The sequence below is a fragment of the Mus caroli genome, unplaced genomic scaffold (assembly GCF_978045245.1).
Source record: "Mus caroli unplaced genomic scaffold, Mus_caroli_1 scaffold_17, whole genome shotgun sequence".
In the NCBI taxonomy this organism is placed as follows: domain Eukaryota; kingdom Metazoa; phylum Chordata; class Mammalia; order Rodentia; family Muridae; genus Mus; species Mus caroli.
This window is the reverse complement of record NW_028227272.1, coordinates 31,325,868-31,351,298: the sequence shown is the minus strand read 5'-3', so window position 1 is coordinate 31,351,298 and position 25,431 is coordinate 31,325,868. Positions and strand designations below refer to the sequence as shown.

The 25,431-nt window shown below is 45.9% G+C and overlaps 1 protein-coding gene across 26 annotated transcripts in view; it reads left to right on the top strand.

Annotated features, from left to right (window-relative positions):
- The window catches only part of Kalrn (kalirin RhoGEF kinase), a 603,829-nt gene that overhangs the window by 257,341 nt on the left and 321,057 nt on the right, over nucleotides 1–25,431 (top strand). For all 26 annotated transcript variants that reach the window (XM_085832156.1, XM_029470420.2, XM_029470426.2 and 23 more), the window contains exons 7-10: nucleotides 3,401–3,592; nucleotides 7,062–7,193; nucleotides 10,029–10,259; nucleotides 23,877–23,999. In XM_085832156.1, the coding sequence (XP_085688282.1) occupies nucleotides 3,401–3,592; nucleotides 7,062–7,193; nucleotides 10,029–10,259; nucleotides 23,877–23,999 (678 nt within the window). The remainder of the gene's footprint in view (nucleotides 1–3,400; nucleotides 3,593–7,061; nucleotides 7,194–10,028; nucleotides 10,260–23,876; nucleotides 24,000–25,431) is intronic.

Genomic DNA, 25,431 nt, shown 5'->3' with positions numbered 1-25,431 from the left:
GCTGAAAGCTCAAGACTCTGCCACGTTGTTCTCAGGAAAAGGGCTGCTTCGTTGATTTCAGCAGTCATGGCAGATGACAGGGTCATGGGAGAAGGGGCTGTCTAGCCTGTAATCTCCAACTAGTGACTTTCAGAGGAAACAAACAAGCAAATGGCAAATTCCATAGGTAACGAAAGGGGGCAGGGTGCAATAGAGAAGGTTCCAGAGTCAGCAAGATCTTGCCAGACTTAGTTATTTTTCCGTCTTGTGACCAAATGACAAGGAGGATGGTAGATGATACAACAGACCATGAGGCAACTCTACTGCGTTCTATAGAGTAGATCGTAGTTGTAGCTCACACTCTACTACACTTTAAAAACTAATGATAACCACAGAAAGAATAATAGTAGTGCTGAGTGTATATGGAGAATTTAATAAAGCCATTCTGAAGGATGTTAGAAGATACTCATCAGCATGGTTAGCACAACCTAAAATCCCAGCACTTAGGGGGTAGAAGCAGGAGGATCAGGTGTTCAAAGTCACCTTCACCTAAACAGTGAGTCTGAGGTCAGTATGTGCACAAAGACACGCCTCATGCCAGCTATCAGTCAAGTTATTATCTTTTGGTTTGTCTGAGAAGCTCTGCTGAGGGAGAGGGTGTGAAGAGGGCAGGATTATTGGTCATGCAGAACATGAAGAACTCAGGAGATCCAGCTCCAGACTTGGTGTTCATACAGCGGGCAGTGAAGAGCCAAGCTGTGGCCTGTGGACAGCAAGGCTGAGCTACAAATTTCCTGGGTAGACAGCGCCGTTGTCCTTGCCTCCTTGGCACGGCTGACCCAGAACTGAGAGCTCTGAGATCACCTAGTTCGGCTCCCTTATTTTGCAAGTGAGGAAACTGAGGCACAGAGGCGTCATGACAGCTTAAGTGAGTGTCCTTGCTGGGGGCAGAGCTCACATATTTTCTTCTGGTCCAGTGACAGTGATGCCTGACTAATAGAGAGCTGTGCAGAAGCACTTGTGGAGGGGAGACAGTGGAGGGAATGGCCACAGCAGATTTAAAAGGCCAAAGGAGCCATGATCACCTTCTGGCCAGCTGTGTCCTAGAGTGAGCTTGACTCTCACAGACTCTTCAAAAGAGACAGGGCCATCACACAAAAGAACGGCAGGAGAGGTGGAGCACAGGCCACCCCACCCATGACTCCTTTTTCCCTCACTATGCTTCCTGGGAGAGGGCCCAAACCAAGTATTTCCTGAAATCCTGACTTTTACGGTCTGTTCTATAATGACAAACATCAATGACAGACTTAGGATGTTGGGGGGACTTCAGTGTTTTCCCCTAGAAGAGAAAGCTATTAAAGCCGGCACCTCCCTTTTCTTCCCTTTTCCCTCTTCTATGTCAGTGTGCAGTGGGATTTTGTTTCTTGTTTTTGTGGGTTTTTTTTTTTCTTTCTGGCAGTTCTATAAATAGTTTAATTTTCCAGTGGATTTGTGTTCTAACTCAGAAAACGGTGCCGATAATGATTCTTGATTCTATAATGGATGGTGGTTTCTCCTGATAACAGCCAGCACTATTCTAGCTCTCTTAAGGAAATGAGTATCTGTGGAAGGGCGCATGCCACGCTAAAAACAGAGACACCAGAATGGATTTGTGCTTATGTGCCCCACTTAACCTTTTAAACCTCCACAGAGACCTTTTAAATTAAGAGAGACCTTATCAACCTGGGCCGGGTTTGAGATGGAGTGTGTGGAGATTGGGGACAGTTGAGATGAATGGGGACCATGAAGGGAAAAATAAGGGAACCCTCATTATGCCTCTCCGAGTGTTAATGAACTACTGCACAGCTCATAGAGCCCAGGGAAACTGCTGCCGCTGAGGGGTATTTATCATCATCTGAGGAGATTTGTAGCAAGAGCGAGAGTGTGAGTAACCTGGCTCCTGGTCCTCCAGGCATCACGTGTGTCGAAGAGCTCCCCGGGGATGCCACATTACATGGCTGCTTTGACAGACAATTAATAGGAGAGAGCAGTTAAAAATAATCAGGACTGCCGCTGTGCTGTGTTGGTCGGATTTTCCTTTTGTCTTGTTCCTTCCCGGGGAGCCTTTCTGCTGGCTTAGTGTGAAGCAACATACATGTTCATGGGTTTTTAACCGGCAACCAAAACTGGAAATGGATGCCAACGAAACCCAGTGTGGAAAGGAGACAGCAGGTCAAGGAAGTCCCTGCAGATGCATTGAGGCAACCTGTCGGTGCCTTTCAGAACCAAGGAGGGAAATGTTCCCAAGCCACACAGGGAGATGCAGGGGTCCATTGTAACCTCCAAACTCCATCCTTGTGAACACCCTGGCTAGTGGCTCGTGCCTCGGGTCTTTTGGTGAAGAATGAGAATATAGGGAGGTGGGAAGGATGCCTTTGGCTGGGGATGGGAAAGTGACTGATTACAATAAACCATTCTGCTATATTGTAGGGGACAGTTTTATACTGTGTGCAGCTCTCTAGAGTAAGAGTGGCATCCTTGCTTCCTTCGGCTCTGTCTTAGTCAGGGTTTCTATTCCTGCACAAACATCATGACCAAGCAGCAAGTTGGGGGAGGAAAGGGTTTATTCAGCTTACACTTCCATCCAAAGTCCTTCCACAGTCCTCCTCAAAACATGGTCAGGTTGTCACAGGAATATCCCACTCCTGGTACCAATTTGTCTTAGTCAGGGTTTCTATTCCTGCACAAACATCATGACCAAGAAGCAGTTGGGGAGTAAAGGGTTTATTCAGCTTATACTTCCATACTGCTGTTCATCACCAAAGGAAATCAGGACTGAAACTTAAGCAGGTCAGAAAGCAGGAGCTAATGCAGAAGCCATGGAGGGATGTTCTTTACTGGCATGCTTCTCCTGGCTTGCTCAGCTTGCTCTCTTATAGAACCCAAGACTACTAGCCCAGAGATGGCACCACCCACAAGGGGACCTCCCCCCTTGATCACTAATTGAGAAAATGCCTTACAACTGGATCTCGTGGAGGCATTTCCCCACGAGTTCCTTTCTCTTTGATAACTCCAGCCTGTGTCAAGTTGACACAAAACTAGCTAGTACAGGCTCCTACCGTGATCCACAGCTTCCAAAGCATACACCATTGAGAGTAGCTTCATTGATTGTGATGGTTTCATAAGAGTGCATGTAGAGACTCCACTGCTGCTTGTCTTTGGCATGCATACAATCTGTGTTGGTTCTCTGGTTGAACTGTTTCAGCTCTGGAAGGACTTTTCTTGGGCCTCTTCTATACACAAACTCCAAGCCTACCCCGGTCTCTCCCAGGCTTTGCGTTTTGGGTGGGCTTCTCCTCCGAACACTCCTCTCAGCAATGCTCAATGGATGGCTACCTTTTTAGTCTTCCCCACTAAGTTTTTACCCTGCTTTGTCTCCTAGAATGCCTATGTCAACATCAACCGCATCATGTCCGTCGCTTCCCGCCTCTCAGAGGCTGGCCATTATGCCTCCCAGCAAATCAAGCAGATCTCCACGCAGCTAGACCAGGAGTGGAAGAGCTTTGCCGCTGCCCTGGATGAACGCAGTACAATCCTGGCCATGTCTGCTGTGTTCCACCAGAAGGCAGAGCAGGTAAGACCCAGAGGCCTGTGGCAGGTGGTGGTAGTGGAAGACGTGTGGGAGCAGGGCACGGCAGGGTAGAAACATATACACTCTCTGTCCAGAACCCCGAGATTCCAATTGAGTAGGTTTGATAACAAGCCTTGTTCTGTCCCACATACAAGGAACATTGGTAACTTATGGCTTGACTTTTTGCATCAACAGGAGAGGATTCATAGAATTCTGCTTGCAAGTGCTCTCTCTGTGTGTGTGTGTGTGTGTGTGTGTGTGTGTGTGTGTGTGTGTGAATGTGCATGGTGTATATGTTTGTGGTATGTGTATGTTTATACGTATGTGTGGTGTGTGTATGAGTGTGTTGGTATGTGGTACATGTTTGTGTTTGCGTGAGTATGTGGTGTATGTGGTGTATGAGTGTGAGTGTGAGTGTGCACATGTGTGAATGGTATGTGTGTGTGCATGTGTGTGTATGCTGTCTGTGTATGGGAGTATGTGTGGTGTGTGCATACATGTGTGAATATGTGTGTATATGTGTGTAGTAAGTGTGTATGGTATGTGTGTGTGGCATGTATGTGTGAATATGTGTGCATGGTATGTGTATGACTATGTATGTGAGTGTGTGAGTATGGGTGTGTGTGTGTGTGTGTGAGTGTGCATGCATGTGCATGTGTATGTATTAGTGTACTCTGAACAGAGACGAGAGGAATAGAAGAGTGGTGGTCTGAGTCCTGAGAGCAGAGGAAACTGATTTACAGGGAGCGTGTGTTAGTAGGGGCTGTGGATAAGAAGTTAGTAAGAATGCAGTGAGTGGGCACGTCTGTTAAGACCTGCAGAAGCTGTAGGAGCCCATTTTACACAGGGCAACACTGACCCTTGAAGCACAGGAGCTGTCCAAGAGCCTGTGGCATGTCAGGTCCTGGCTCAAACCAGCTCCTGGAAAATGACTTGTTAATGTTTTTCAGAAATTTTGTGAGCTAATTGTTCAACATTGCCATATGCTAAACCTATCACTTCTTATAATCTGTTCTTGGGATTGTTTTTATGCTTTCTGTGATGTAGATCCTGTAGAGTAGAGTTGTACAGTCCTGGCTGTCTCTTTTCAGTTCACACCCAGTGATGTCACATTGATAGGTTAATATGTTAAAATGTGAGAGTTTTATACCATGGAAGTCTTCAAGTCAGGGCTTGAGGATCAACTCTTAGAATCTTAAGAAACTGGAAGAGTGTGAGTTTTAGAGTGCACTCGACTGCATCTGGTCTATAACTGTTACAGTGCGATAGCATCTGAAATCCAGGCATGTCTTTTCAGTATTCACACTCACAGGCATCACTGAGGGGCAACCTTTGGTTTTACTCCCTAATGGAATGTAAGCAAAAATATCAGTGTTGCGTTGAAACAATGTAAGCTTGTCACTTACTATCAACCATACAAAGGGTCTCTCAAAAGTACCTGTGAGAGCGAATTGGCTACAGGAAGCTACAAAGCAGAGCATTGTAAAAGTTATTCTTTGTAAATGTAGGTTACACAGTCTTTATATCAATACAACTTATAATGTGTTCATATGTACATATATACATATATGTACATATACACATCCGTATATGTACTGATCATTAAACACTTTCTTACACCCACTGATAAAATCATACAATCTCTGGTTGTTGGGGCTTTAAGCCAGAAGTGCCTGGCTTTATTTCTTACACATTAAATACCTCTGGCCTTCTACATGTTGTTCATGGTGTTCTGTTTAAGCAACTCACAGGTAATGGAGTTCCAGACACAGAGTCATATCTTACATCCTTTCCCATAACCTGGAGCCTCCCCGTAACATGGAAGGCAACAGCGTGGGATCACTGAAACAGTCTTGACTTGGAGGCCAGACATGAGGGGTCTGTCCCAGACCCCTGCTTGTTAACCCCACCATTCTCAGTCCCTTTCCCTTTCTCCCGTGAGAGTCCGATGATCATATTCACAAGTATGTAGTAAGGAGTGGCTGGTGCCTTCATAGGCTCCCAAGAACGTTGATGTTCGGTCTGTTCTGTCTTCAGCTCTATCGCGTGCTCACTTTACTCTGGGCTCATCTAGTTAGCAAGGAAGATTCAGTCCTTCCTGATGTCTCTGGCTTCCTTGCTTTAGGCTATAGATTCCTATGAGAGAAACAGGGAAATCCCTCCATCCCCAGATGGCACCAGGTTCTGGGAAGTTACCCATGGGCAGAACAGTAACCCAGGAGGAAGCTTCCCAGTATGTCCTGTTTGACACTGGATGGTAGCTGGCAGTCTTCCAGAATGGCCAGGAGATGCCTAAAGACATACAGAATGTAAAACCAAGTGTAACAGCCAACAGGCCAGGGGCTAAGAGCTGACAGACACCAGGATGAGCCATCTGTCATGTATTTATAGAAGAAAACATGGGGCCAGAACTGAGATGAAATGGAGACGTTAAGGTGATTTGTTTTCTGATATGGATGGGTTTGGGTCAAAAACAAGTTTATTGGTATCTATTTTAGTGTATTTTCCTCAGGTTTTACCAGTCCTTCAGGGAAGTCATAAACCACACTTCTCTTTAGTTGAAGAAAGGGAAAAAACAAAACAAAACAGATTCGAGACTATTTTTTAAGCAGCTTATTTAGTTTATTTAGGCAGCTCTTTATTGTCCTCCTATGGGCTGTTCTAGGCAATGAGATAAAAAGGTATTTAGGCAATTAATTTAAATGGAGCTGTGCACCCAGGCGAGGGAATCACAGGCAGTTCCATTCCAGACTGTTGGGTGAAAAATTATTTGCATTTTAAAGATGCATTTTCTCCACCTAATAAATCTGAGCGATTTTAGAAAGCTCACCTTTTGTGCAGGGGAGCCATAGTTTTCTACAGTTGTTAATTTTAATTTTTAAATGATTTGATGTCTGCTAAGATCTGTCTGTACACCACAAGGGAGCCATTGCCACTGTAGGAGCACCCTACTATGTTCTGTATGTCCAGCCTTCAGGAGCAGGGTTCAACAGTTCTGACGAGCCTTAATCTGTATACTCTATAGGAGGAGTCTCTGCAAGGTCCGGGGGGTGCTAGTGATCTCTTGGGGTGTCCTTGCCTCTCCCCACAATTCCCTGCACACAGGATGCACAGGCTAGCAAACTCTCATTGCATGTCATTCAGCCCCTCTCATGTGTCCAAATGTGCAAGGAGTGCTCATTGTCAATGGGCTACAGTAGCTGTGCAGGTGCCTGCTGTCTGCAGATTTTGCAGGGAATACCCTATTGAATATCCAGATGCCTGGCCCAGTCCTGTTCTTTGTAGAAACTATACTTTCCAAATGTCTGCCTGGCTGAACTTTGTACTAGGGGTTCGTCCAGCCTTCTGAAGGTGGTCCTGAAATACTAAAACCTCCCATCGCTGCTGCCAACATGCCTGACCCTTGCTCCTCTTTGATTTACTTATTCTCCATCCAATGTCGCACACTCACTCGCCTGACATCTCTTTCCAGTTCCTGTCAGGCGTGGATGCCTGGTGTAAGATGTGCAGCGAAGGCGGCCTTCCTTCTGAGATGCAGGACCTGGAGCTGGCAATCCACCATCACCAGTCCTTATATGAGCAGGTGACCCAGGCCTACACAGAGGTAAGAGCCAAAGGAACAACCACAGCTCTGTGTGTGCTGGGTGGGGGTGGGGGGACCTAGAGTACAGCCATGTATAGTGTGGAATAGCCTGGGTTCAATTTTAGGAATAGAAAGGTTTCTTCTTTTGTATCTTTACAAACTTTGACCTGTGAGCTGTGGAGTTTCTACCCAGGGGCAGATTTGGCTTGAGCTTTTGCCAGACCCACCTTGCTGCATATATGTTCATTTTCTCCTCCAGGCCTCCCTTGTCCCCCTTCTCTCTTGTCCCTTCACATGTACCCAGACACCTCCTCATCTGTGTGAAGTGTGAACTTCCTTCTGAGGGAGGAAGGGTGTGAGGAAGTAATGCCTGCCCTTCTAAGCTTGCCTTCCTGTCGGTAAAAGAATGCGTAACACCAGCACTTACACCCCTATAAAAAAGCAGCTCACTAAACAATCCTCATTTTCTTCCTGGAAGAACCAGGGGAAGTCCCATATGTGCAGGAAGCTGCCATTTGTGCAAAACGCAAACTGAAAGGCCGTTCCATTGAAAAACAAAATCGAAGGCAGGAGATGCTGAAGGGTGAGAACAGGAATTCTGTGGGACACTCCCTCCCTGGTAAAAGGAAATAGCCACATGTACACATGTGTGCAAATGCACAAGCATGAATGTCTGCTGACTGGCATGAATTCCAAGGAGTATAGGCTGAGGGGGAAGATGGGAGGGTTCAGGAGAGCTAGATGAAGAGAGTAGTTGATTGCAGATGGCTCAAAATTCATCACAGTGGCTCCCCAGACTGCCTGCGTCTGATCCCTCTCAGGTGGCTGTTAAAGATGCAGGATGGAATAAAAATGTCCAAAATTGGGGATTATCACATACATCTTAATAACCGTTGCTCTGGTGAGTTTGCACGGTCAAAGGGAAGGCTTCGCATCTTGGGCTCTCACGCTTGTTGGCTGTGTGGCCCCAATCAAGTAGCTTTAGTATGCTGAGCTTCGGGTCCTTCTGTGAAGTGAAGCCCTGAGTAGTGTCAAGGGATGTAAGGATAACATGTGCCGCGTACCTGGCCGGGGTCTGACAGCGATGCAGACTAAATATGGAGAGTCTTGTCAGTATAGGGAGCACACAGGGTATCAAATCCCAGCAGCTCTGATCCAAATGGCCCCCAGGCTTTGTGCTATGACAGGGCTGTGCTTCTACCCATGGCCATAGATCTCTAAATTTACTCATTGTAAAATACAAAAGTAGAGAGCAGAAGAGCTTCATGATTATACACTATTCACTCGTATCCATGAGGTACAGGGGACATGGGCATACGGACAGACGGACTGCTTCTCACATCTTCTCATGGCTCTGGGAGGTTCCTCTCAGCCTCTACAGATGTGGAGACTGAGGCACAGAGACGGATTTTATGTTGATTTGAATTTCTAGGACTTGGCCACGGTCTTCACCACCCATCTCTGAGCGTAGCATTGAGATACAGTATTTGTTCAGAGTCCCCCATGGAGAACTGTCCTAGCTTCAGCACTAGGTTATCTCTGTTCACATCTTTGGAGGGGTCACCTCTGTGCTATCTATGAGCACTGCAGAGGTGGAGATAGACGTCGGGACCCAGGGGTGAGCGGGAATACTTTCCTCTCTTGCTTTAACTGAATTCTACCACATCACTTCTTTTAACCCCAACAAATTGTTGACCCCTCCCATAAGAAGAATGTAGCTGCTTCTATGTTCTGGAGGCTGCAAGGCTGGGAAGGGCTCCTGACTCATCACACACAAGCTAGAGAAACACTTTCTAGTAAGAGAAAAAGGGCCATCTCAACTCCACACCTGCTTCAACTATGATTCTAACCCAGGTAATCTAGACTGGTACAATGTGTGAGGTCTCCAGTACCCTCTGTGTCAAGAGGCATAGGCACACATTCAATAGGAACCCTGCCAGGCACTGCAGGGCCACCCCTCAAAATGAGCAGTGCTTCTAGCTGTGACAAGGTTCTGGGGACCGGAATGACAGGGATGCAACCCCCACTGCCACCAGCACTGAGGGTAAGTTGGAGAGTCCAAGAGCACAAATGGTTTGTCCACAATCCAAAGGTTTCTACCACACTTTGCATAGTCTAGAAGGATGTATTTCAAGAAAAACAAGGGGGTTATATAGAGGGAGATGGAAGGGTAAAAGAACCAGTAATAATCAAGGAAATCAAGAAGCAAGGTAATGGGAGAGGTAGTAGAGATGAAGATAAAGCGGTAGGCAGGGCACATGCTTGGCCCTGTGCACTCCACATGTGATAACTCATTCAATATGCACCGCCGCTCTGTGATGTGTGTACCCTCGTCACTCCCCCTTTACAGACAAGGGCACTGAGGACCAGTGCCATTGTTAATGTGTCTAGAAGCTTGGGGCCAAGAAGAGAAAGCTGAGGAAGAGAAATCAAGAGAGATTTAGGGTGGCAGCACACGTCTTTCTTTCTGACATGAAGTTCCGCCAGCTGATGTAGTCAGAGTTGTTCAAAATGTCCCTCAGGAAGCATCTACTATGTGACAGGCGCTGCCATGGGCACTGGGGGAAGGACTGAGAACAAGGCAGACTCCCTGCCCGTGTGCAGTCAGCTATACTCAGTAATGGGAGAGAGGAGTTCACATACAGATGGCTAGCAGCCCTGTAGCTCCTCTCTCTCTCTCCACCCCTGATACTCCATTCTCCTCTGGGCTGTAGACAGTGTCTGGCACACTCCTTGCCTTTAATGAGCCTGTAAGGACTGAGAGTATCAGGTCTCCTTGGGAACCTACTCAGACCCTGCCTGCTTCTGTTCTCCCTTGCTCAGGGCTCTTGACCTGACCTCCCTCCCTTCCTGCAGGTCAGCCAGGATGGCAAAGCACTACTGGATGTCCTGCAGCGTCCCCTGAGTCCTGGGAACTCTGAGTCCCTCACAGCCACAGCCAACTACTCTAAGGCGGTCCACCAGGTGCTGGATGTGGTCCACGAGGTGCTGCACCATCAGCGACGGCTTGAGAGCATCTGGCAGCACCGCAAGGTGCGGCTTCACCAGCGGCTGCAGCTGTGTGTCTTCCAGCAGGATGTGCAGCAGGTAACAGGCTCTGTGTCCCATGTCCTGTCCTCCATCTCAGGGTGCTGACAGCTTGACCCCCTGACCTGGTTATCAGGCCCAAGGAGGTCTGCATTGGTAAAGGGAACACTGCCACTGAGCCCTTGGCTGTTTCTCCACCCACTACGGGAGAGGAAAACAGGACACACAGCTGGCCTTGTTAATGGCATGCATCTTGCTAAGCAGTTCTAAACAGTGTCAAATAGGAGGTCAGCCTCAGTAGCAACTTCTTGTAGTTAGGTAAACACGTGTCCTCTTCATGCAGACAGGGAGATACTACAGAATTCTGGTGTTGTGGGGCCTTCTGAACACTTCCAGAGAGGGACTCTACAGAAAGTGAACTCATGTCTTGATTGAGAATGAGGTGTGCTGACAGTAGGGGTAGGGTGGGTGTTGGCATTTTTTTTTTTTTTGGCTTTTTTATTGGGTTCTTATATCTATCTCCCTTCCAACCCTTATTCCACCCTAATCCCTTCTAACCTTCCCCCAACAGTAGGTTCGGAAAGAAAAAAGGCTAGAGGAAAGGGGAGGGGGGCATAGACCTCTTTAGACTATTTCCTGCTGATTAGGAGCATCAGGTCACTTGGAGCAAGTCCATTCTCCAGCAATCTAGCAATAGCAAGTGCAGCAGCATCAGGGGAGCAGCAGCTACCACAGGCCCTCTCGGGGGCATTTATATCCCTCCCCATAGTCCCTGTCTGCAGCTGGTAAAAATCACTCCCTCCTCCCCTAGAGCACAAGACAATCATAGTTAGCGACTGTGGACAAACTAAAGCAGCCCCGTATCTCTCACCTGGGACTAAAACAAAAACATAGTCACATAATATAACTGGGGTTTTTAAGAAACCCAAATTCTCACTCACTACAGTTGGGGCAGCATATTGGGGCTTTTAGATTATTGATTAACAAAGCTGGACCTTTGAAACCAGATTTAAAGCAAGGGCTGTCAATCACTATACATCCCATGGTCAGAGGTTACGTTTGGCTTTGTCTGTCTTTTCTGTGATTGTGCTAGTCCCTGCTCATTCATCACTTTAGGTAACAATGAGATGATTGTTTCTGACTGTAAAAATGTACCCATGCCCCCAGTGCCCATCTAGAGGAAATTGCCTGTTTTTTCTCCCTTGTGTTTTCTGTTTCTCTGACTCTGGGGACCCTGGGATCTTTGCCCAGAGGATCATACACTGGGTAGGAAAGCTGAGTAGAATCTAGACCCAAGATCAGGGCCAAGGTCTTCTTCCTCTGACTTTCCTGGGGAGACAGAGTGAGACACTTGCATGCAGACACCTGTTGTCGGGCTCCTGTAGTCATGGCTACCGAGGAAATTCAGTATCTGACCCAGGAAGTACCAGTTCACTTTCCTTCCATTCTCCTGTGCTGTTGGGTGAGTATAGTCGAGAAAGAGCAAGATAGCATGAGAGAGTGAGAGCCTGGGCACATGTCTTCACAGCTCCTGCTGACAAGAGTCTTCACTAGGTGCCCAAGGTAGACAGGCAGGATAGGGACCATCTTTACCATTGTTACACATCCTGGGAGCCAGGGGAGTTGGCATGAGGATAAGTCTTCAGGCTTGCTCTTCCTTCTTGGGCTCTCCTAACTCCTTTGTGGCACCCCTTCCTGACTGACATGATGGAGTCATCAGAAAGATGCCTTAGTCCCCAGGGGTGAGCACAGCTGATGTGCCAATCAGCTCTGAGACCTGCGGCTGGCAGGAAAGGAAAAGCAGATGAGTTAGCTGCCTGCTCAGGCCATCTGGAGCTGTCTGGATGAATTCATCACCCTGAGCTCGGAGATCAGGGGAGCTGTCTGGTCTGCAAGTGAGAGAGATGAATGAAGTGCCAGCCCCACAGGGACAAAAGATGGGTGTGGCCATGTCCATAAACTCTCTGTGACTGGCCAAGATGACATTGGCCACCAGTCTAAGTGGGATAGTGTTCTGGGCTCCTCCTCTGCCTCCTGCTGTGACACAGGTAGGCCTCTGTAGGCTGTAGAGCACTCTGGGGATGGAAGCGTGTCCCATGTGGATTCTCTCAGATCTATAGTCATCAGATGGCATCACTGCTAAAAGGGAGAAAAATGTAATAACAATACATATGTGGCTATTCTGCTACATTTTAAAAATAGGCATCTCAGTTTATCATATTGTTGGCACTGTGGGAAAACAGACAGAAGGTTGGGAGGTGAGTGTGGATATTTCACAATGGCTGAACTCTCGGAATGGTCAGCTCAGCTCCACTGTTCTCTTTAGGGGATGCAAATGTGACTCTCGAGAGTATAGCTGTTCAACTGTCTGCTCACCACCATGCTTACTTCATCATTAGCTCACTCCTTCTCTGCACATGTAGATGTGCACAGGTGGGAGAAACCTGAAAGTAAGGCTGAGCAACCCCACTGCTGAGTCTTGGTTTCCTGCATGACATCCAGTCTGTCATTTCTGCCTGGGGCTTGTCTGAACTCACAGGTTTTAGGGTCGGTGTGATGAATGTAGTCCTCGGTCTCTTAACTCCCAGCCTTGCATGAGCCTGCCCTTGTTTGGGGGTACAGACTACACAAGTTATTTCCCTGCTCCAGCCCGGTGTGCAAGTTTGTGCCTGTAATCCTAGCATTTATGATGCCGAATTTAAGGCCATCTTAAGCTGCATATTGAGTCCAAGGCCAGCTTGAGCTATGTGAGGTTTGATCTCAAAAAAGAAACAGAATCTTGGTAACATACTCGCCATTGAATCTCATCATCATTTAAAAACTGTGTGTCTCATTAATTCCCATCTATTCAAGAACAGAAATTAGGATTTATTTCTTCCTGAGTTCTTTACAGCTTTTAGCTGTGTCTACATTAGCTGGGGTTCTTGTTATGCTTGATAAATTGACCAGGAATTATCAGAAGACCCCTTCCACTTGCTTTTGTCAAGTGACTACGTAGCCCTCCCTCACCCATGCAGTAGGTGTTGTATTGGTGAGTAGCTGGAGCCAGCCAACAGGACTGTAATAGAATAGCTTTAAGCTCTTGGTGTTTATGGCCTAGGCTGAAGGCACAGGGACAACAAAATCTCAATACTCAGGAATGCCATGATGCTCACTGGTTCTTCAACGAGTTCTGGTCTCTTCCACGGGCCCAGAACTGAACTAAATACTGGTGAGATACCAGGTTAGTTAATTAGAAAGATACAAGAAAATATAAAGTGCAGGTCTACCAGAGCATGCCCATCAACATGCAGGGTGACTGAGTATTACTGCAACGCTTTCAGGCAAAGGAGTGAGGAGGCATCAGCATCAGTGTCTTAAAGGAAGAGAGAGTTCTTTGAATCCTACATATAGTCTAGACCCAAGATAGCTAAGCACACTGGGATCCAGAGACGTTTTCTCAGAAATCTGCATGGGAGGCTCGTGGGCAACCATCATCAGCCTGGGTAAAGGCAGAAGGGTGGACACCAGAGCACTGGCGCAGCAGTCAGCAAATCCTGTTCCTCGGCACGTCTGATCTCTGTGACCAGCAGAACACGGACAAATTGCTGCATCCCACGATGCTTCTGGGGGTTTCCCCCACTTCTAAAACAATAATAGCACCTTCCTCATGACACAGAATCAAACACAGTAGCTGCCTATCACATGACCACATTGGGTGCCCCCTGGTGCTTGTGTTGTTGGGGACTCCTCAACATCCTCTGTGTATGCTGGCTGATAAAGGACTCCATTACATTCAGTGACTAAATCTCAAAGCTCAACACAGCCAGCAATCAACATAGCTAACCAGTACCCTCAGAGCTCCCAGGGACTAAACCACCAACCAAAGAGCACACATGGTGGGACTCATGGCTCCAGCTGCATATGCAGCAGAGGATGGCCTAGTCGGACATCAATGGAGGGAGAGGCCCTTTGTCCTATGAAGGCTGTATCCCCCAGTGTGGGGGAATGCCAGGGTCAGGAAGCAGGAGTGGGTGGGTTGGTGAGTGGGGGGAGCAGGGAAAGGGGGTAAGGGAAGGGTATTTTTTGGAGGGGAAACCAGGAAAGGGGATAATATTTGAGATGTAAATAAAGAAAATTCCAATAAAATATTTAAAAAATAAATAAAACAAAACCATAGCCAGTCAAACTGACTATACAGTTGAGGGAATTGAGTCCCACCAGTGTCAAGAGACTTGGTCATAACCACACAGCTAGGTGATGGTAATGCCAGGAACAGAAAGTAGGTAGTCTAGTCCACACTCCAGTTGTCTTAGAAAAAGGCCCAGGAGAGACACAAGAAGATAGAAAATAAGACAGGGGAGACAGAATGATGCACATTACACAGGGGAAGACAGACCACATACTCCAGGCAGAGACACAGAATGACAGACAGTGAGCAAAGAAAGAGGGAGTAGACTTAAAGAGGAAAGCCATTAAGGCAGGTGTAGCTGCAGAGGGAGGAACAATGGTGCAAAATGCAGACAAAAGAAAGAGCCAGTCTCCTAATGGGGTGATGGAGGGAGGGCCAAGCTCTGCCTGTCTGCCATCTTGCCCCAGTGCTATTTCTGGAGTTAGATCTTACCCTGGTAGGAATATTTTGCCCTTTTAGGCTTGAAATCATTGTGAAGCAGAGATGTGTAAGCCGAAGATGTCAGTGGGAGAGATTCCATTTAAACACTTGCTTCTAGAAGTTCCCTTCCCTTGGTCCCCACAGGCGTGTTCTCAGCTTTCTTTCTCCCTGCTGGGTGTGGGAATGTTGGAAATTTGGCTTACAGGTAAAACTGGAATTTGGATTCATTAACTGAAGAAAGAGAAGGTTGCCTGCTATTCAGTCAGTGTGGAGGTTTTTTCAGGGTTTTTTCCCCCTCAGCTTAGCATAGAACAGCATTGAGCAACAGCCATAAAAGCAGTCCCTATCAGCATCAGCCACCTTATGCCTTTTATGGTCCTGTAACTCCTCTGGCTTCCTGTGTGTGAAAAAGCCCACATAGACCTCATATGGTTGGGAAGAGCAGGGAGTAACTACTAACTAGACATCTATTCGTTGTGAGAAGTAAATTGCTTGTGTGTTTTCTTAGTCAGAGGAACTGTTTTCAGAGTAACCGAGCAGGTCAACTTGTTCTGCCTCCCTTTCTTCCTTGCCTGTTTTTTGTTTTGTTTAATGGTCCTACAGTGTTTTTTGGACTGTCTACTTATGCTGGAAGTTTGAAGCCCCTGCTCCTGAGAAGACATATGCACCTTAGGGCTTTCTGGTTCCAGGCAGAAAGCAAAAGAATGATGAACTGGTGGAGTCCAGCATAGAGCTCCCTCTGGTGGTGGGGTGAGAGTCGCACTGGTTCTTCTTGGTGCATAAGCAGAGAGCTTGGAGCAGTGTTCTTAGGAAGTTCAGAGTGCAAAGCACTAAGCCATATACAGGCAGAGCAGAGAGAGGAAGTCTGGCTGTGTGCCCACTGCAGGCTGGAAGATGGGTGTGTTCATGGGGAGCTGGCACCTTTGAGGCTCCCATGCCTCCCCTTAAAAAGAACATCTTGTTTTTAAACAGTCTACTCCTGTAAGCTAACAGAGGAGTGGCATCAAGATTTGGCTTGCATGGTGGCAATGTTCTGAGCTGATGAAAAGTACTATTAGAACCAGACTTCCTGAGCTGCACAGCAATCTTCCTGCATTAATTTTCCTGGTGCCTCATGTGGAAAATTATAGATTTTACTGTTTATTTTGTTTGCCAAAAAAAATGCCTGAAAGAGAATTGTGAGTATTTTTTAATTACAGATAATCAGTCATTCATTAACTGTAGTGACTATAGCTCCCTAATCAGACTAAGTGAGTTTAGCCATTGAATAATCCAATTGGCAATATTATGTAGTAAAAGGTGTGCATTGTGGGTTGCCTTGAAAATGATCAGCAAAGCCGGGCGTGGTGGCGCACGCCTTTAATCCCAGCACTCGGGAGGCAGAGGCAGGCGGATTTCTGAGTTCGAGGCCGGCCTGGGCTACAGAGTGAGTTCCAGGACAGCCACGACTACACAGAGAAACCCTGTCTCGAAAAACCAAAAAAAAAAAAAAAAAAAAAGAAAATGATCAGCAACAACAACAAAAGGTGACCAAAACATGATGGGTCTGGAAACTAACTTTTCCTACACAGGGAAAAATTAAAGTCTAAGAGCGAAAGACTCATACACCTTGTGCACACAATCAGATCTTAGAATACACATATGAAGAGTTGTCAGATTAGATTAGAAATGGACCAGTCTTATGATAAGAACATTGGGAAGAAAGTCAAACATCAAAGAAAAGATTAGTTCCATCTCTTTAGACTAAATTATCTATAAAAGGTACATTGTTCAGAGCTCAGGATACACCATCTGTAGGAGGAAATATGATTGGACATCTAATCCCTTCAGTTACTTTTTCCTATTTAATCTCCCAACCCCATGAGGTAGGTGGCAGTTTGGTCTCCATCCTTCTGAGAAGGAAATCGAGGCAGAGATAGGTTAAGTCAACTCACTTCTAATCCAACTCCTGATGGCAGATTAGCATCAAACCCAGGTCTACCTGACATTGGAGCTCATGCCGTTAGCTTACACTGCAGCACCATGGGGGGAGAGTGAGAATAAGACACACCCCAGCCTTAGGGTTTTTCATTTAGTGTGGAACATCACTGATTGAAAGAGCCCTGGGAGAGATTTTTCCTATGTTGGGTTCCTACGGGTAGCCTAAGACTGATCCTCAAACTAACTGTGCCACAAGAACAGTCATACTCACTCCCTGCAACCTTTCCTTGTGCCCCATCATTTAAGAATTCCTCTCTACACCTCTTTACATGTGATACAAGTTACCCTAGGACACCAGCTCCCAGTTCCCATTTTTCACAGCCTGTGATGTTAACTCAGCCTTGCTGGTTCCGTCCTTTGTAGCATATATTTGAATAAAACTCATTTGCCTGTGGCAGTAATTAGCACTTTAAATTTCTCACTTAAATTTTTAATGGTGATAATCCACTCATTCAGACATTTTCAAGTATAAAACACAAGAATTCTTTAGGCAGAATGAAATTCCAGCCAGAGTACCAGGAGGCTTAGCTGAGTGTGCCAAGGGAAGGAGGGCAGAATAGCTCTCTGACTGGAGGGAAGATAGGGACACACACACACACACACACACACACACACACACACACACACACACACACCTGTCTCTCTGTGCTTTCACATTATTGGGCATGCTCCACTCTTCTCCCCTCGGAAGAGGGAGGCAATGGGTGCCACTTCTCTCTGCATTTTCTTGGATGCCACAGGTCAGAGGCTAGTAGCTTCCATGTTCATACCCTTCTTCCTAGGATTTTCATGTTCCTCTTGTACCTTCTTCCTCTGGATCCCATTTCCATCCTACATCCACCCTGCCCTCTACACCCTCTTTCTGTGTGCCTTGCTTCTTGTTCCCACCACAACCATCTCCCATGGTGTTGCTGTGTGTGCATGTGTACATATGTGTTTGAGTGTGTGTATGTGTATGCATACATGTATATGTTTTTGAGTGTATGTGCATTCATGCAAGGGTGTGAGTTTTTGTGTTTGAATGTGTGTGCATGCTTGTGTGTGTGAGTGTGTGTGTGTGTGAGTGTGTGTGAGAGTGTGTGTGAGAGTGTGTGTGAGAGTGTATGTGTGTGTGTGTATGTGTGTGTGTTTGTGTGTGTATATGTATCAGTGAAAACTCCATCCTGACCGAAGAGTGATCCTCCAAAGATGATGACCTTGCAAGGCAGGCCCAGCACTTCCCCAGACTATTTAGGAAGCCTGTCAGAGTGAGGGAGATGATGAGAGGAGGAAGTCCCTTCGCAGGAGGCCACTGACCCCTTTAGACTACTTTAATGAACAGTTTACAATATCTGTAATGCCTTCAATTTATTTTTAGTTATGTTCATAAGTAGTGAATCCTTGGGCCTTAACATACTGATTCTAGAGCCCTGGGCACCAAGCTAAACAATTTGTGTTGTTACTAATGAAAGAATTCTGAGCAGAGAGGAAACAAAATCAGAGTGAATGTAGGTCTTCTGAACTTGGACGTAACTTAAGTGGGCTGAGGTCGAATAGGGACACATGTGCAGGGGATCATAGTAACGGAGTGTGGCAAGCTTGAGCAAGGGTGACTGAGCCCTGCCGGTCTGAGTCCATTCCTGTAAAAATACTACACAGTACTTAATGTCCATTTCTTTAATAGAAACAAAGGAGGTGTCGGGTGTACATATAGAATTAAAGTCATCTCAGTGGAGTGGGATGTTTTCTGAACACCCTTTGGAAGACAGTTTCATAATTTTTAATTCAGAATCTGGGAGTGAGTTGTGCTTATACTTAAAAGAATCCCAGATGATTTTGAAGCTCAGAGCCTCTGACAACAGTTTCAAGCCTTAAGAAGAAGGGGAGTCCATAGCAGAATGAGGAAAGTCTTTCAGAGAGGTGCCAAGTTCTAACTTCAGTCCTGCCTGGGGGGAAGCGGTGTGGGCTGGCTGAGATGTCAAGGCTCTGAAGGAAGATGACAGAGACTTGAGGTCTTCAGGCTCTCAGATGCTTTCCACATGGCATGGATCTGTCACAAGGAAGAACTGCAACTCTGAGGGGAAAGACAGAGACTGTGGACCTGCTAATGAGCATTAACTCTGCCCATCCAGAAAAAAATGATGGCCTCTCCCGCCATAGCAAGATGTTTATCTTCACCATGCTCATTCCAAAGAGGGAACAAAACACCAAAATGAGTTCCTGGTAATTGAAGTGATGCCTGCCTGCTCTCTAGTCACAAACTGATCGGTGCTTGTGGTTCTGGCCGATCCCCTCTGGAAACAGTGCTCAGTGTACTGTGGGAATAGGCAGGAGTAATGATTTGTAGACTCTGCCAGGTGCTCTTGTACATCGTGTGTACTTAACCCTCTAACAGCAAAGTGTGTCGCAGAAGCCTGCTGGTGCTGTCGCTTAAGAATGAGGACTTTCCCTGCTGGTGCCCAGGCACTTCAGAACAAGGGCTTTCTGAATTGATGGGGTAGGGAGTGAGGGCACTGGCACATACAGTTGGAAGGAAGGAACTCTTTGGTATTCTAGAAGCTTCAGATGTCCTGCTTGTTTTACCATGGGCCAATTTAGTATAAGAAATTAAAAAGCCTCTTTTAATAAGGTGATTTATCAAAGAAACCCAGATAAGGGAATCCCTGGGTTAGAATTCTGAATCCATATCTGACTGTAAAAGGTCCTTATCTCTTTCATGGTTTTTTTTTAACCTCTTATCATACAGGAAGTGCTAAAAACACGTTTCTTTTAGTTTACTTGATCATTTATTTAGCATTTGAGAACACAACAATGAACTAAAAAAGCCCTTGGCCACATGGCGTTCATACTGTGGGTGGAAATAAAACAGGGATCGAATCAAACAAATATGTGCGTATTGCAGAGCCATGGGAAGGATTGTGGGAGTAGAGAGCTGAATAGAAATGCCACAGGGGTGGGTTTAAGAAGAGGGTCCGGGTGTGTAGGAGAGGACTACAAAGTCCTTGATACCAAGATTACCTTCTATTGTTCAGTTGTGTTCCAGGTCACTGTTCAATGATGCTCAATAATTTCCTTCAAAGGGGTGCTCCCTCCTCCCTGGCTACTGGAAAGGACAGCCTCCTGCCTTGAAGAACATTTCATCTTGATTGTATGTTAGATAGTATAAACACAATTGGACAGAAAGAAAGGGGTGATTAAGAAACCATGCATAATTGGCTCTCAAATCTGGTTCAGGATGTGAGCATCTCTTAAGAAAAGGCTGTTCTGGGCAACCGCTTATTTTTGGTTGAAATGTCAGGGCAGGAGAATGGAGCAGGAGTTTTCCAAGTTGTTATTAGATTGTCTTGTTGTTGAAGTCCAGGCTACTCTAGTGACTGAACAAAATTAGGCTTGTCCAGAATTGGGTTGCTCAACAGAGAGGCAGAAGCCTTAGCTACAGAGGAATGGCAACCTATGGCCATAAATATCCATCACCCATCCCCTAAGCAGGGGGTACAGGCAAAGGTGCTGTGTGTTGGAAAAAGAAAGGATCGGGTTCAACGTGAAAATCCCATGTTTCTTTCATTCTCCTAGGAACTACCTGCCAAGTGGAATAGTGACAGGGATAGGGAAACACACAGAAGGAACTTCGAATGCAGACTGTGAGTGGTAGGAATGTAGAGGTGATAACATCTGACCCCATAAGTCTGTGCTGGAGAAATCAGTTTGAGTTCAATTCAATTGCACACAAACTAAGCAACCACTCACTGTTGCATGCTGGCCTGTGCTGTGCCCTGAAATTATGAGGCAGTTACAGTCCCGTGGGAGAGACAGGTTTGTGGGCCATAATTGTGGAGGGTTTTTTTTTTCTATGTGTATTTTTAAATTTTTGTTCATACAGAGTAATGGGTTGTATGGTGGTATTTTCATACCTATGTGGCCTTATACTTTGTTCCAATTAGTAATTGTGGTTCAAACAGAATCAAAGGGTGGGGTGTGGTAGTACACGCCTATAATTCCAGGACTTGGGAGATAGAGCAGAAAGATCCAAAATTCAAGGGCAACTTTCACTACATCTTGAACTTGGGGACAGCCTGGTGATGTAAGACATTGTCTCAAAATCAAACTCAAAGTCATAAACAGTCAGGAGCCACCTTCCCCAGGATTGGTTATCAAAAGATTGACAGTGATTTTTAAGTGTAGCTTAACATGTGACTAGGAGGGAGTCTGGGGAGGGAGAAGTGAGAGGACCACATAGACAACTTAAAGGAAGAAGTGAGATTCCAGAGAGCAGGGTGTGGAGAGGAGGTGGGCCTTCACTGGCAGTCACAGTTTGTGGTATTTGTGTATTGGGTTAACAGGGCACTCAAAACTATGCTGCACTGAAGATCCCTGTCAGCAATAGGGAACCCACTCCATTTAAGTCTGAGGTTCTGTTTCTAAAATGAACTTAGTGTTCCCTGTTTTCTTATTCTTTAATGGAGCCTCATACATTAACAATTTCATCATTTATTTTTAATTCTTAATATAAATTACATTTCTGAAACAAAAGACACAGCTTGCTACATCAGATTGACAAGTGTCTCTAGAGGGTATTTCCTTCTCACCTTCAGGGTTCCAACCATCTCTGTCACATGTGAACAAACCAGGGCGTCCATACGTGCAGAGAGAGATTCTAAGACGGCTGCGTCTCTGCTGGCCTGTCTCGATGTTTGCTTTTATCCAGTCACTGCCTCTCCCTCCTGCTCACCGTCAGGCTGTGCCCTTGGTGACTTGGCCTTACTGCTTTTTCCTCTGTCACCGCCACATTCAACCACCCAATCCTGGCAGTTGGTTTACCAAATCTAAGCCGGCATCAGTCTTGTGAGAATCTCTATGCTGGTCTCAGTTTCCCTGTGTCTCTCCTCTTGCTTCCCTCCAGTTGAGGTTCCGTAATCAGAACAGTAGCTGGTCCACAGGGATCTGATGATGTCTCTCCTTTTGCAACCTTTCAGTGGATGAATAGCAGAATGTTACTAGAACCTTCCACTCAGTTCACCAGAACTCACTGCGGTTTTGTTCAGATTTCTCTGACCTATTTCCTATTCTTCCTGCTTGAGCTAGGCCTGCATCTTTTAAAAGTTAAGTCTTGTAACAATAAGGTAAGTCCTATGGTTTCTTGGATCAAGAACAATCTCACTTCTTCAGAGACCTTTCCCAACTCCATCTAGACAGCAGTTGGCATGTGGTGATTTTCACCTCTGCAATTGATGGAGAGTTGTACGATTTAGTGACTGTCATTTGTTAGCCCATAGACTGAATGCCTAGAGTCAGGACCACTTGTGACTGTAGCCTCATTTCTACTGGATAGCTCTAGTACCTGCTTCTAGGGCACAGTAAAAATAGTCAATAATCATAGGAGCATATGATTATTCATGTTCCATTCTTCTCTGCCTGCTTTGTTTTGTTTTTTGGTGTTGTTTGTTTGTTTGTTTGATTGTTTGTTTTTGAGATAGGATTTCTCCGTGTAGCCCTGGCTATCCTAGAACTTGATTTGTAGACCAGGCTGGCTTTGAACTCACAGAGATCTGCCCGCCTCTGCCTCCTGAGTACTAGGATTAAAGGAGTGCACCACCATGCCGGTTTGATCAAGGACTCTTTAGATAAAAACAAAAGGCTATCTCCAATGCCAGAAATGTTTAAATACCAACTCAAAATAACTATCATCATGTATTTTAAATATAATCTGACAGATGAGAAAGACTTAATATGGGGGTACATACAAGGGATGCTTTGATGCCTATTTGTACTGCAATGGGATCCAGGGTTTGCCAGGGAGCCACTTCCTCTTCATTCATTGATATTCAAATTCTGGGGCCAGGCTCACTTAAACCAGCTCACCAGAAATGCAGTGGTATCCAGAATTCCAGAGCCGCATGTGAAACTTCAGTGTGCGGTGTAACTGTCAGTACTGCTAGGGTCTACTGAGAAGCCCATCAGCCTGCTGTATGTGCAGATGTGCCCACAAAGCTAAGTTACACTGAAGGCCGTGGATCTGAGTCGAGAGTTTGTGGTCTGCACACAGAGACACAGATGCTAATACTTTGCAAACTGCAGGCATTAAGTCATCTCAGTGGCTAAAGAAGTAACTCCTCAGAGACCGAGACATGTGCTGCCTCCCTTTCCCTTGGACACGTTCATATTTGTGAGGCTGGTTGTGAGATGTAAACGGTGCTTTTTAAAACTTTGGTTCCTTGTGTATTTCAAGGTGTCTGTGCACCTTCCCAAGCGTCCCCAAGCGTCCCTTAGGAGAAGTGTTTATTTCTTACTTTAACACCTCACTCCTCCCTCAACAGCCAGAGCCACTGCTGCTCTGAGCTTCAACACTAAGGAAAACGTCTTCGGCCTAAGTCTCTAGACTTTTAAGCCTGTGAGAATATGGAGCCTCTACTACAATCAGCAAGATAAATACTCTCAGCCTTAGGATGCAGAGACCTTGACTGATTAACTTGTTGGTTGGTTGGAGAGCGGTGGCAAGAAGGCACAGGGGGCCTATTATCCTCCTGATCGCATGTGTTGAGTACCCGGCTCGGGTGCAAGACTGAAGGGAACCTCCAGGGTGCGCTATATGACACAAGAGTGTGTGTGTGCAGATCCTGTGACTGGTACTACTGCTGTGACATTTTATGGTAGAGTGAGGGGCAAGTGGCCTAGTCCTACCTCACTGCTGTCTCCTGCCTAATTTCCTACCAATATAGCTGACTTTCCTTGATGGGGTGAAAGCCATGAGGATATTTGCCTGTGTGGCCTCGGTTGCTCATTTAGAAAAACGGACTGGTATGTGGGAAACCCTGAATTCAATCCCCAGCTCCAAAGTAATAACAGCAAGTACTAACAAATAAAATGATGGCATGACAAGGGCTCTAAAAAGAAAAAAAAAGGTAATGGGAAGCTGTTCTAGAGATTAAAATGACTGAGTTGGATTTAGTTCAGGGTAGAACTATCCCATTGCCAATGACTTGTGTTCACAGTGGATTAAGCATTTCTCTCTGCACTACTGATCTCATGGGCATGGGGGACAGTAAGTAGGATTCAAGCAGTTGTACATGGTGCCACATGACTTTCCTCCTCCTGAGAAGTCATTGTTTCTGCCTTCCTTCTCTGGCCAGGTGCTGGACTGGATTGAAAACCATGGCGAGGCCTTTCTCAGCAAACACACTGGGGTTGGCAAGTCCTTGCATCGAGCACGTGCACTACAGAAGAGGCATGATGACTTTGAAGAAGTGGCACAGGTAAGATACTGTGTGTGTGTGTGCGTGTGTGTGTGTGTGTGTGTGTGTAGTCAAGTAAGGCTTTGATGTTGGATGCAAACATATTGGGTTGATAGTTAATATCTGCTGGTCTGTCTTTCTGGCCTAATATAAAAAGGCCTTCTCTTCCCTTGGGTGCCACTGTGTAGACAGCCTAGCTCAAGGTCTTAGAGAATGTTCCTACCACTATGGTCTAAAACCTGTCTTGTCCACAAGGTGGTGCTGGCAGGAAGTTAATGTCCTTAGATCCATCATTAGCCCAAGGTTCCTGCTTTTCACTATCATTGCTGATAAGTGGGAGCTAAAAACTACCCCAGCCCTGCTTGCAAAGCTGTGCACCATCCAAGACCTGAAGGAAGAGATGGCGCCTGATTGTCAGCCATGTACCTACAGGGTGGATATGCCCGGAGAATGTTCTTAGAATCACTGCCATCTTTAATTTAAAATGTACTCAATATTCAGTCTACTCAATATTTAGCTGAGCACACACATTTAAAAAGAGCACTGTTTTCTAATTTGGGCAACAATATAGTTTGAGTTGCTGGTTATTAATCTCTAGAACCTTACACTGTAATATTTGTCTATTGGGATATTTTCCAAGTAGATCCTGAAAACCTTCATCTTGAAGATGAAGTATCGCTGCACAGCTGTTTTGGTTTGTTCATTTGTTTGTTTGTTTGTTTGTTTGTAGTTGCAGTGGAAAATAAAACTCTTTAAGAATAGGGTTAGGAAGGATGTACAAATGGGCATTAGGAGTCTGTGTGTTAAAGTGTGAGGATAACAAGGCTATATCTTGTCACATCAGAGCTTTATCCAGCGCTTGCTGTGATTCCACCTGCAGACAGCCTTCAATGTAGATGCTGCCCTGAGCATTGTGCAGAGCCTGAGCCTTTATCTTGGAAGGCAAGCAGTGCCCTGTAGATTCAAAAAGAGGACCCGCCAAGAACCAGATGCGGACAGAGGAGCGATGGAGTATCACTGTGTCTCTAGGAGACCTTCCAAATTGGGGGGAGGGGGACAGAAATGACCATGGTCATACAAGAGACAGAAAGCCCTGTTCAAACTTATCTGAACTCAGGCAATGTGAGTGGTGGGAAAAGCCACACATGACAACCTAGGCATGGTGACAGGGATATAAAACCATGCACCACTGTGGAAAACTATGCCAATTCCTCAAAAAATTTCAAGTATCCTTACACCAAGATACTCCCAAGAGGATTGAAATAAGGGTATCTGTACCTCATATTTCCCAAAGCGCTATTCCCAATAGCTCAAAGGTGGGGGCAGCACACATATCACATTCATCAGAGGATGGACAAATGAGCAAATGTGATATATACATACAATAAATTATCCTTCAACTTTAAAAGGGGAGGAAATGCTAGTACATGATAGAGTGTTGATGAACCTTGAA